The sequence below is a fragment of the Phyllostomus discolor genome, chromosome 5 (assembly GCF_004126475.2).
Source record: "Phyllostomus discolor isolate MPI-MPIP mPhyDis1 chromosome 5, mPhyDis1.pri.v3, whole genome shotgun sequence".
In the NCBI taxonomy this organism is placed as follows: Eukaryota; Metazoa; Chordata; class Mammalia; order Chiroptera; family Phyllostomidae; genus Phyllostomus; species Phyllostomus discolor.
This window is the reverse complement of record NC_040907.2, coordinates 65775090-65787658: the sequence shown is the minus strand read 5'-3', so window position 1 is coordinate 65787658 and position 12569 is coordinate 65775090. Positions and strand designations below refer to the sequence as shown.

The 12569-nt window shown below is 40.7% G+C and overlaps 2 protein-coding genes across 3 annotated transcripts in view; one reads left to right on the top strand and one right to left on the bottom strand.

Annotated features, from left to right (window-relative positions):
* Positions 1 to 3448, bottom strand: part of HS2ST1 (heparan sulfate 2-O-sulfotransferase 1) — a 169215-nt gene extending 165767 nt beyond the window's left edge. Inside the window, exon 1 of one of the 2 annotated variants that reach the window (XM_028511775.2) lies at positions 2934 to 3448. In XM_028511775.2, coding sequence (XP_028367576.1) covers positions 2934 to 3057 — 124 coding nt within the window. In that variant the 5' untranslated portion in view covers positions 3058 to 3448. The remainder of the gene's footprint in view (positions 1 to 2933) is intronic. The other variant, XM_028511774.2, reaches the window with a different exon arrangement.
* Positions 3449 to 3594: 146 nt separating this feature from the next.
* The window catches only part of SELENOF (selenoprotein F), a 46386-nt gene continuing 37411 nt past the window's right edge, over positions 3595 to 12569 (top strand). Inside the window, exon 1 of the mRNA XM_028513189.2 lies at positions 3595 to 4095. Within this exon, the coding sequence (XP_028368990.1) occupies positions 4012 to 4095 (84 nt within the window). The 5' untranslated portion in view covers positions 3595 to 4011. The remainder of the gene's footprint in view (positions 4096 to 12569) is intronic.

Genomic DNA, 12569 nt, shown 5'->3' with positions numbered 1-12569 from the left:
TACAATCCTTTGGAATCTTCTACAATAGGAAAGATAAACAATAAAAACTACTTTTAAGAGTAAAAATGTTTCATAGTTTTTCCAGTGCCAAAATAAAAATGCTTTTTAATATCGTGATTTTACACTCAGAGAAAACCACAGATTTTTCTTTCCTATAGCAGAAATAAGCTATTTCAGTTGCTTCATTGGGTAATATAATTATGTTCGTTATACAGATATAAACAAGGGCCAGCCATTACACTAAACCAATTCCTTTGTGTCAGAAATTGAATTTTCTCAGAATGATATTCATTCTTTGCAATAAATGTAATTAGCATGGTATTACAGTTTAAAAACTCTATTGGAACTGCTAAATCTTAGTGTAATGTTAGTATAAAGTCCCAAGCAGCCTGGTATAACTAAAAGAACACTGGATTTGAAGTCAGTCATACCTGGGTTCCAACACTGCTTCTGACACTTATCAGCTATGTGGTCAAATTATATAATCTTTGAGCTTGTTCTTGCATCTGTAAAAATGGCTTTCTATAGGGTTCTTGGAAGATTAAATAAGAATATTCCTATGAAAGTGCCTAGTACAAGTACAGAGTCTGGTTGTCAAACTATGCCTTCTTCTGCCTTCCTTTCCTAAGGAAGATTACTAACTGGCAACATAAGTTTTAGTACTGCCTCTTATAAGACTTTTTTAAACCAAAAGATTGCTGATATAAAGTAATATATTGTATTTGCCATATTTTTGCATCTCCAGAGTATTGGTTCATTTACGTGTTTTGTATTTGAGGCTCCTTTTCTTGGCTCATTTTTGAGATTGAGTTTGATCTATACTTATTATTTCTGATGGAATATAAAGGTTTCTTTCTTGTAAAAAAAAAATCGCACACACACACAAACCCATGTTATTTTCTAGTGGCTTTCTACATCTTCAGATAACTCTCTTTTTAAAATCAGTCAGGTTGTGCCTGTGAAAACTGCTTTCAGGTGTTACGAAGCCCCATGACACCCACTACTTGGGATCAAGGAAAGGGAGTCAAAAATTGAAGTTTCCCAACCACTGTAATATGTCAAAGAAACCCACATAACAATACAACAAAGTACAAATTTTAATTTCAACATAACTCAAATTTCTCAAAGAGTCTTTTTTTTTTCTGTTAAGTTGAATTATTAACCAGTTCAGAATATGACCCTGGGTGCTGCAAAATGGATCCAAAGAGCTGGCCAGAGTAGCTCATTTGGTTAGCACACCGTCCCAACACGCTCAGGTTACAGTTCTATCCCACGTACAATAACCAACCAGTGAATGCATGAGTGCGTGTTACAACAAATTGATGTCTTTTTCTCTTTTCCTTCCTCTCTCTAAAATCAATAAATTTTTAAAGAGTGTATTGACCAACCTTCAATATTTAAAGTGAGTATCTTTTCATCATATAGGACTCATTAATAAAATCATAGTAAATAAATTTGATATCTCTTCAAAACTGCACTGGGTAAGTTTTACTCTAGAGTTGGGGACTGGAATTATCCTTAGCTCATGTTCAACTTTGGTGCACTTCAATTAGATCTGATGCTCTTTGATAAGACTGCTCTTTAAAATATCTCCAAGGCTTTTTGCAAAGTCTGCCAAGACAACAAGTTATCAGCTACCATTGGTAATATCACAATTATTTTCTGATATATTTGTATTAAATATTAATCATCACCCACATCATCTAGCTGTTACTTCTTAGTGTAAATTATACTGCTGCCGGTATTCTATTGCTTGCTTCTCAAAAAGTACTTAAAACGATGCTGAGGTGAAAATATATGCATAAAAACACTTCACATTACTTTTCCATATTCAAAGTATGGCCCGCGGAGCTGATTTTTAAGTGCCAAGTACATTTTTAAATCAAAATGTATCACTGACATTCTTTTAACACCCTCTTCCCATCTGAGCTCCTCCCAGATGCCAAAGTTCCTACTACTATGAAAGTATAATCTATGTATTTTTCTGGTGTTTCACAATTTCATTATCCAACTTTTTGTACTTCAGACCTCTTCATCCATTAAAGTAAGCACTTACTGTTAACTCCTTACTTAAGCATATGGTTTAACTTTTTGCATAATCCTGCTTTTCCCCTCATAAACTTAAATCTCAATAATTCCCCTTAAGCGTTCCCTCCTCTTCTAAATTCACATCAACAGGCTGCGAAGCAAAGTACAAATACATGTATCCCTATTTAAGCCCAAAATATTAATCACTTTAGCGCCACTAACAATCAATTTAAAAGCCTGAGTGCCTCGTTTCAGTACCTTGTTGAAGCGTTTAATATGCTTTCCTGTCCTAACTGGGCAGCCTATTCCTATTTCTTCTGTTAGTAGTTGTGATCCCTTGCTGAACCCAGCACAAGAGTGCGACTCACAGCAGTATTTCTTTTACTCACCGTCATTCCTAGGTCCTCCCTCCATTTCTGCGCATCAATCCCTTGGTGAACCTTCCCATCCCCAAAAGATTCCGTAGCCAGGTGCCCATATCTCAAATTAGAATACCCCTCGCCTGACAGTGCCGGGGTTTTCTGGACGACTTCTGAAAGAACACACAGGCTGAGCGTTTCTGTCTCCTCCAGCAGTACCCGTTCCCCACAGAGTTCGGTATTCCCTTGCTCTCTCCCCATGGAATGCCTACCTCGGGGTAACCTTTTGGCTCCAGAAAGCCCAGCCTTGCAAGCTCTGTCCCGTGACCTCGCGAACCCAGCACACCATTCAAGTTTAATTCACACCGTTCTTGGAGCTTGTGCTCTCGATATCCCTAGTCCCAGTTCTCCCTACAATCTCTTTCAGTCTCCTGCCTCCAAGCCAGACCCCAGGTCAGACGAACACCACTCGCTCGGGTTGCAACGCCTCCCCGGCCCGGCCCCTTCCACACCACTCACGCAGCCCGGAGTGGTTCTGCTCCTCACCTAGCTTCGATCGGGACTCCTCCAGTTTCTGGATTTGGTTCTCCAAGAAGAGCATCGCCACCGCGAAGGCCACCACCGCCAGCAGCTGCAACTTGGGCGGCATCATAATCCTGAGGAGCCCCATGAAACCCGCTGCTCCGGATCAAGACATACCGCGGGGGGCGGGGAGCGGGACCCCGGGGGCTAGGGAGACGCCGGGAGGAGCCCACCAAGAAGGCAGAAAGGCAAGGAGAGCGAGACAGCGAGAAAACCACCGCAGCGACCCCCCTTCCTACCTCCCCAATCCCCCGCCCCCAGGCGCCAGCAAACACCGCCGGTGCCCGCTTCTTCTCGGACGACTCAACAGCCGATCCCTCCAAAAGCCCGCGCTGCAACACAGTGCCACAGCTGCCGGGATCTCGCCTCCTTCTATTGCCTCAGTCACCGACCCCCGCGCCCGCCAGCCTGCCTGCCTGGCTCCCTTCCTTCCTTCCCTCCCTCCCGTGCTCGCGGCCGCGCGCTCCTCCGCCAGTCCAGCGCTGCGGCTGCGCCGCCCCCAGCCCCGCCCCCCGCCCATCCCCCCGCCCATCCCCCCGCCGCCACCACGCGCACGCATCCACGTACGCTGCTCGGCAACCAGAGGCTCCACCCTCTGCTCCCGTTCGGTTGTGCTTATTGGACCGAAGAATTCCAGGGCTTCGTTCTCGGTTCGTGTTGCGGTTGGTTTCTTTGGCTGGCGGCACGAACCAAAGCGGCTTTCGATTGGGTAAATTTGGAGAAAGGCTGGCCAAAACTGACTAAGGCGGAGCTTCTTGTCTGCCTAACGAAATGTCGTCAATGAAAGGAAGAAGCCCAGAAAAGTAATTGGGGAGTTTAGGAAAGTGCCTGACATGGGTTATCGAAAGGACCCACGACTTTATATTTATATCAAATATAAAGATATTTGATCACCTTTAACTTCCCTATGCCCTTGGGTAATCACTCGCTGCAGACTAACAGATTTGATGGCAACCGCTCTTTAACAGCCTGTTTTAGATCAGGCTCTGGAGTGGACTCCCCTATCTGAGGGGTCCTACGAGCACTCGGAGACCTGCGGAAGATGGTAGCGATGGCAGCAGGGCCGGGCGGATGGCATGGGCCAGCATTAGGGCTGCGGTTGCTGTTGGCAACTGTTCTTCAAGCGGTGAGTGTAGATCACCTCCGCGGTAGCCCCAGAGCAAGTGGGAGGGATAGTGCTGAGGAAAACGGATCATTCGGACTCACTTGGGAACCACACTTGAAAAGGGTGGAAGGACTGGGTTTCCTTAGCCACTGCTGCGGCCGGAATGCGACGTGGCATACTTCTTCCTGTGATGCTTATCCTTCCCCGCTCTGGGTTTCTAACGGTTCTTTCTCCTGGCTTCAGATATCTTGAGTACTTATCGTCTCTTGCAACTCTCCAGCTAAAAATCTGTAAATCACACGGTGCACCGTGGAGCGGAGAGAGGGCGGTGAGGAAAGGCAATAAATCTTGGGTAGGAGTGAAAGTTGCTTTTTAATGGCCTAAATAAAACCGTTCTCTGCGTCAAGTTTCCCAAATCCTAGGGGAAAGCCCTCAAGTCTTTGGTTCAGGCTACACTTCCTATGTACTTCTTTCTCTGTCGGGTACATATTAGTGTTGTTTAATTAGTTGTTAGCCCTTTGCCACCGTTCTCTAGCATTCACATACCTGGGTGCACTTCAGTGTTACTTGTTTTGTTTTTAAACAACGTTGTTGCAGTAAAAGTAGCTGCTCAATACTAAAGCATATCTTATTTTTTAAATTGATTTTCTAAAATGATAGTCTTCATCTTGTTTAAAATCGGACAGTGTTACCAAGTTTCTTTTTTTTTTTACAGTGTTCCTCTTTTTTTCCAATAAAAGAGCAGATGCTTTCTTAATCTTTGAATGGGGAACGGTTAATTTTGACTTATTTTCCTATTCACACATGAGCAAATTAATACTGGTTAATTTCTCCTAAAAAGTTTGCAATCCATGTTTTGCTAATGTGAATAAAACTTTTTTAATAGGCACTCTGCTGCGATCACACGTTTATTTTATCAGCTTAATTTTTCAAATAATCTTATACAGCCTGGTGAAAAGTTTTCTCCTGGGCCAGGGTGACAAACTCATTTTCACCAGGGCCACACTAGCCTCACGGCTGCCTTCAAAGGGCCAAAGTCATTTTAGGGCTGTATAAATGTAACTACTCCTTAAACGTTAAGGAGTTGAAATTACATTCGGCCCTTTGAAGACAGCCACGAGGCTCATGTGGCCCCGGTGAAAATGAGTTTGTCACCCCTGTCCTAGGAGATCTGGTATAACCGATTTATCCAAGGTTTGATGGAGTTAAGGCCTACACCAAAGGCCTCTTTAAACACTTTTGCTCTTCTTTTATCAAGGACTTTGAAAATCCTGCCCAGTTGCTTTTGCAACCATACACAGAGGTGGATTCTTCTCTAGTTAGTGTTACAGTACTTCATTATTCAGGTGTTTGGTGCCTTAGAAATTATTGGAAGGACCCTCTCTAAACTTTCTGCTCAAAATGTATTTTCTTTCTCTTTTCTTTTCTTTTCTTTTCTTTTCTTTCTTTCAGCAAATATTTGGTGATTTGAGTTCACCACCGTGCAAAGATAAAAAGGAATAACATTTCAAGTTGCCTTCTGATTTTCTTGTCTCTGACTGTTTCAGTATCGATGACTTTATAACCACCCCAAAACTTAATGGCTTAAAATAATGATCTCTCATGATTCTGTGGGTCTGATGAGCAATTCCTTTATTGCTTTCTTTTGGCCTCATTTATGCAGCTGTGTTGTGCTAGTAGGTCGGCTGGACTGAAAGGTCCAAGATGGCTTCATTTTTAGTTGGTGCTTACTGTCAGCGAAGGTGACATGCTTGGTTCTCCGTGTACCTCTCATTCTCCAGTAGGCCAGACCAACTTCTTTTCATGGCAGTCTCAGGGCGGCAGTGCTAAAGAGCAGAAGCTGCAATGCCCCCTAAAGCCCAGCCTTAGAAATCACATGTATCACTTCCACTTTACAATATTTATCAAAGCAAATCCCAAGAGCAGTCTAGATTGGGGGGGGGGGGGGGGGGCAGGCAGAGCAGTTTGCGGGGATAGACTGCCTGCATGGGAGGAGTGACATAGTCACATTGCAAAGAAGTATAAATACCAGGTTAAAAGGAATTTATGGCCATTATACAGTCTACCACAGTGACAATCCACAGATTTAAGCCAGAAATCTTTGTCTCCTTTATTTCCCTATAAACCTCACATCCAGGCAATTACCAAGTCATAACTGGTTTTACTTAACTAAACATGTCCCAAGTCCATCCACTTATTCAGGTCAACATCTCCCTCCTTAGAAATAGATTCTTGGTTTACCCTTTGAATTCCCAGAATCTAAATGGTTGACTCTGCCAGCTTCACAGTTGCCTAAACTAAAAATTACTCATTTTTAAATCTTTTTTCTCTCACTCCCTGAATCCAGTTGGTCAGCAAACCCTTAAAAATCTCCAAGCCAATCTACTTAATTCTTTCTCCACTTAGGTAATACCTAATTTCAAGCCACTATCTTTGCTTGCCTGGAATTACCACACGAGCTTTCTTAACTAGTCTCCCCATCTCTTTTTCTCCCTTTCTAATCTAATCTCTATGATGCATCCAGTCAACTTTCTGAAGCTTTAATCCGTCGTTATTAAAACTCTTCAGTGGCTCTCTGTTGCTTTTAAGATGAAGTGTGTTCTCCTTCATGTTCCTTAACAGGGCCTGTTGACCTGATACTGGTCTATCTAGGCTTAATTCCTAGTGTTTATCTCTACTGGAAGAGTGAAAATATAGAGGTGGAGAACTGTGGTTCCTTATTTAGTATAACTCATATATCGTGTTCTTCCTGACCAGGTTAAAATAAGGTGTTTAAATAAAACACAGGACTTATGTCCCATTTCCAGATTTGAAAAGTAGATATATAGTACGCTATCATCCTACTTTATGCTGTATTGTCATTGTATTTTATGCTTTATTACACCAAACCCCAATCTTAACTGAACTATACAAGATCTGTGTGTGTGTGTCTATATTCCTCCACTCTTCCTGCCCCCGTGCTAACTAGAATGTAGCCGTAGGGAATACAGGGACCATTTTTCTTTTATATATTTCATATTGTGTCTTTCTGGTATTCATTTAAGTCCCTTGGAAGTGTAAATAGCCTTGTAGATCACTTGTGTTTGTTCCTTGCTATTAACATCATCAAGGTATTTGTAGTTGGTGTAGAGCATTGAGTGTAGAGTGATAATGAATCCCACCGCCTCCTACAAATACAAAATGACTCTGGAAATAGAAAGGGATTCCTGAGCAATTCACCCTTATTGAACTGTTTTGACTTTCCTAAGGTTTATTCCTGTCTCTTCTGTAATGACTAGTGTTTTTAAGAAAAAAAGACAATAAAAACTTGAAAAGGGAAGTGTGTGTGGAGGGTTGTTGGAAAAACACTTTGAAAGTTAGAAAATTTCATTTCACAGTCAGCCCAAGGGGATGAAAAGGACCAAGTGGAATAAGTAGTTGACAGTAATAAAAATAAACCAAATCTCTGGAACCTGACATTGAATAAAAAGAAAATAAGAGAAGAATTTCATGGCTCCTTGAGGTTGAACTACTGGTATGAATAGAGAACTTAGGTCCTACTTTAATTCACATCTGAATCCTTAGACTGGACAAGTTGAGTCTTTATCATGGTGCCTCTGAATAGGTCTAATTTAAAATTAATAGCAATGCTTAGCTATCAGCATCCAGTGAGGTGATAGCTGGGAGGATGTAAAGTGATGTAATCTGAAAATACATTCTGAGTATGATTAAGCATTAGAAAAGTAATATTTAAGCCCTGGCTGGCGTAGCTCAGTAGATTGAGCGCGGGCTGTGAACCAAAGTGTCACAGGCTGGATTCCCAGTCAGGGTACGTGCCTGGGTTGCAGGCCATGACCCCCCAGCAACCACACATTGATGTCTCTCCCTCTCTCTCTCTCTCTCTCTCTCTCTATCTATCTCCCTCCCTTCCCTCTCTAAAAATAAATAAATAAAATCTTTTAAAAAAAAAGTAATATTTTAGTATGGCCTAAGGGAGCCATTTTCTAGAGTGCCCCAGAATTAAGTGGTATTCAATTCTTCACTGAGCTCATACATAGTTTTTTTTCATTCAGAAAGGCACTGCACTGGCAACAGTATAGATGATACTACGTATCATTGATTCTGATACAACTCCTATCCTCTTTTCTCCATAAGTTAACATCTGGATCAGTCTTATTTCAGTGGGTGGCACAATTATAATTGTCAATGTTTTTGTTGTTATTCTCAGTGGTACGTGCAGTGATGGTGAGTCATGGAATCTGTGAAATATGGGAGTTAGTAACAGTGGTTAAGTGTTTTGCAGTCAGGCCAGGATCAGATTCCTGATGCTGCAGCCCACTGTTTGCTGTGTTGTCTTAGACCAATTGCTTTAACTGTCCTAAGCCACTTTTTACTTCTCTATAAAATGGGGATAACATCTTCTTCATAGGGTAGTTAAGATTGAATAATAGCATGATGTAAAGTGCTTAGCAAGTTATGTGGTGTAAGAACTTGATGTAATTGCCATGTTTCTTGTATTCATTTTTATGGAGTTCATCTATAAATCCATCTACAAGGAGAGATCCAAAACAACCAGAATTTATTTATTAAAAAATTGTATATTTATTCTTACATATTTAAACTTCAATCACCTTCAGAGTACTCTCCATTTGATGCGATACACCAATTGAGATTTTTTTCCACTGCTCAGAACAGTTTTTGAACTCATCAATTTTGATGACTTTGAGTGCTTCTGCTGTTTTTTGTTTCACCTCTTCCACATTGGCAAAATGTTTCCCTTTGAGGACTTTTTTCATCCCGGGAAACAAAAATAGGTTGCTCAGGATGAGATCAGGTGAATAGGGAGGGTGGGGCACTGGGGTCATGCTGTTTTTGGTCAAAAACTGCTGGACACTCAGCGAGCTGTGGGCAGGTACGCTTGTAAGTCACCCATCATGAAGTGGACTGAACAGTCTCACAATGTCAGCTGGTACACTGATACAGATGTGTTCCTAGAACATTCATCTAGCCAGGGAAGCCAGTACTAAAGGGGCCCATTCTCCAGAAGATAATTCCAGTTCTTGGGGTCCCCCCCTCGTATTTACTTTTGTCTCAAATTTGAAATCTTTTCAAAATTTCATGAGAAACCTATCAGTTTCCTGAGAGTAAAGAACAATTAAGAGATAACTAACCATAGGTGTGTATAAGTATAATAAAATGTATAACCTTATCAGACTTTTGCCTGAAAATATATTACCATATAGTTAATCCAGTTTCCCTGGTAAAACCCCTCATCTACAAGAAACTCAGTAACATCCGGGAAAAAGAAATCAATGAACAATGCATGGAGGAGAGAATGGAGTCTCTTAGCTTGTGGATCCTGCTTTGAATTGGGGAAAATTAAGCTGTTAAATGGTTAGCCCAATCAGGGTTACCCTACCCTGTCCTTAGAACTATGTCTTTTTTACAAGTGTGGCTACTTATTTTTAAATTTAATATTTGACCTTAATGTGCCTATTTAAATGCTCTATGCTCTTCAGATACTTTTTTGGTAATAAAAGGATGGGCAGGCATAATTTATAAATTTGACTCCTGCGTTATTTAGCACTTAATGTTTATCTCTGAAGTACTTAAAAATATTTTCTAATGTTCTTAGGTTCAAAGCTTTAGTCTGTCAAACCAATGACAGAAGAACTAGAAAAAAATACTTCACTCATATGCCATGTATAAACAATGATTAAAACATAGGTAGTTCTTGTAGTTTTTAAGTGTACTTCCACACTGGAAGGTGGGAATAATGCTAACATTTATTAAGTAGCCACTGTGTATTGAGTAGGATAGTAGATGCTTTCTGTATTTTTGCCCTTTAGTCTTCAAAACTCTATGAGATAAGTAGTGATAATTCCTACTCAGAAACTCCAAAGTAAGGTTGCTCTATGCTGGCATTTAAATCAAGATGTCATCAGACTTCGATACATGTTTTGTGTATTCAAACCACCTGTCAGTGGGTGTTCAATAAATGCCAGAATAAAATCAAGTATGATGATCACATGATTTTCCATGGAGTTCTTTTTTTTTTTAACATGCTTTGGCATGAATTTCTTATATTTGTTAAGCAATTCATAGTTTCAAAGTGATTTTACTTTTATTGCCTGTTTTAGTTATCATGGCTGCAAGATAAATCATCCTAAAATTTAATAGTATAAACAGTTGTTTATTTTGCTGTCAGATTCTGGATCAGCAGCTCAGCTGGCACATCAGAATGGCTTGTGTGTTCATGGTGTCTCTCACCTCAGCTCAAATACTAGGGCCTTAAATGTGAAGGCTCTTCATTCATATGTCTAATAGTGATGCTTGCTGTTGTCAGCTGAGGGCCTCATATGCTTTCTACATGGGCCTCCTCACTTTGGCTCTCTAATCTAGGCTTCCTTATAACGTGGTGGCTAATTTCCAAAGTTGAATCTCCTGAGACAGACAGAGACAAAGGCTGTTTTCTTTTTAATGACTTCCCCTCCAAAATCACGTAGTATTCCTTCCTTTACACTCTATTGGTCAGAACAGTCACAAGCCACTGCCTAGATTCAAGGAGAGGGAACATAGGTACCCACCTCTCAGTGGAGGACTCCCAGTCACATTGTAAGAACATACGGGAGGACATGTATAGGTCTGTCCAGAAGGTATTTATTGAAGAAAATACCAGGAACATTGTATATAGAACAATGATGCCTCAGTCCCCTTCAAAGTAGGCACCTTGGGACCTCACGCAGTTTTCCCCATCACCATCAGGTGCACATCATATTTTCCTGAATCTCATCGAGGGCCTGAAATCTCTTCCTTTCAAAAGTGATTTTAGTTTTAGGAAAAAGCCACAAGTCACAGCACCAAATCTGGGCTATAGAGGGGCTGAGTCACCTGGGTGATTTGATGTTTCCCCCAAAACTGTGCATTGTTATGGTAAAGCTGCCAATCACCAGTTGCCCATAGCTGCATCCTTCTGAGTGGAGGAATATTCAAACTTAATGCAAATTTGATGCAGATTAGTTGCTCTGCTTGCTTGGCCATTTTGAATGCAACAGCTACAAGGCACACATGCTCACTCAACAGCATCTACTGCCCCCACTGACTAGTACAGTGAAGTCGTCATTGTTCACGTATGTGTATTTCTGTCCACTCTCCTTGGGTACCAGGTTACACTGATGTTGTGCAAACTGTTCTCATTATATTAAATGGTTGGACCTTTTTCTGGAAGACCTGATGGTATATTGGTACAGCTATCTTTGGAAACTACAAATTATTCTGTGAAATAGATCAAGCAGATCACTTTAATAATGGAGAAATTAAAGTACTAGTATAGTAGCAAGTATCTTAGGTCTCTCCCACTAGACTGGGATACTTGATCTATTTCAAAGATTTATATACATTCCACATTATTACTGAGATAGGTGAAAGATGTATAATGTATCAAATTAGGATGTTATAAAACCAATGAGATGATCGGTATTTTGGAGGATTATGCTAGCAATACTTGAACTTTTTTTTACTTTGGAAAATGCCATTGGGTTTGAATCTGCCTGGTTAGTCTAGAAGGCTGACACACTACCAATGGTAGGCCAAATCTAGCCAGCCCTGTTTTTGTAAATAAAGTTTTATTGAAACACAGACATCCATTCATTTATTATTGTCTATGGCTGCTTTTGTGCTGCAGTAGCTGAGTTGAGTGGTTACAACAGAAACTGTGTAGCCACCAAAGTCTTACTCAATTATTGTCTAGCCCATTATATAAAATTTGCAGACCTTTGGTCTAGAAGATCAGCCAGCTATAATCATACAATCTGAGATCCCCCCTACATGAAGTTGTGGTTTTCACCAGTTCCTTCGTTCAACACACATGAGAACTAGCACAGTGCTGAAAATACAGAGAAACAACTTAAATCTTGTCCTCAGGAGTTCACATATTGTTGGGGAATTCTAGGATTGTCTGCAATCCTAGGTTTACATAATACAGTGTTGTGAGTGGTGCTATTTTACAGCTATGCACAAATTTCTTCCTCAGGGAAAAAGTAGAATGTGATTGGAGAAGAAATTGGAGGTGCGACTGTCAGTGACCATTTAAGCCACTGAGTCAGGAAAAGATTTGAGAGCTCTGTAAGACAATTATAAAAACTTGTTAACTAATTGGTTGTAAGAATGGCGAGAAGTATACAGCCTAGAATGACCTAGGCAACATTGTGGTCAGGGAAAATAATCCACATTTAGCTAAGCTGAATGATGACACATTATTAAGAACACATACAAAGACACTGAATACATTGGGAAGGAATAGATTTAAGGGGAAAAGATAAGTTTCACCGTTGGAGATTTGAATTTGCAATGCCTTACACAACATCTAAATGAGACATCAGGTAGGCTGTTGGCTTTGGAAGCTTGACATTCAAGAAAAAGACTTGGGAGTTTTCAGTAAATCGATGTTTGAAGCCATGGAAGATGCATTTGTCTATGAAAGTATGTAAAGCAGAGAAAGAACCAAAACTAGAAAT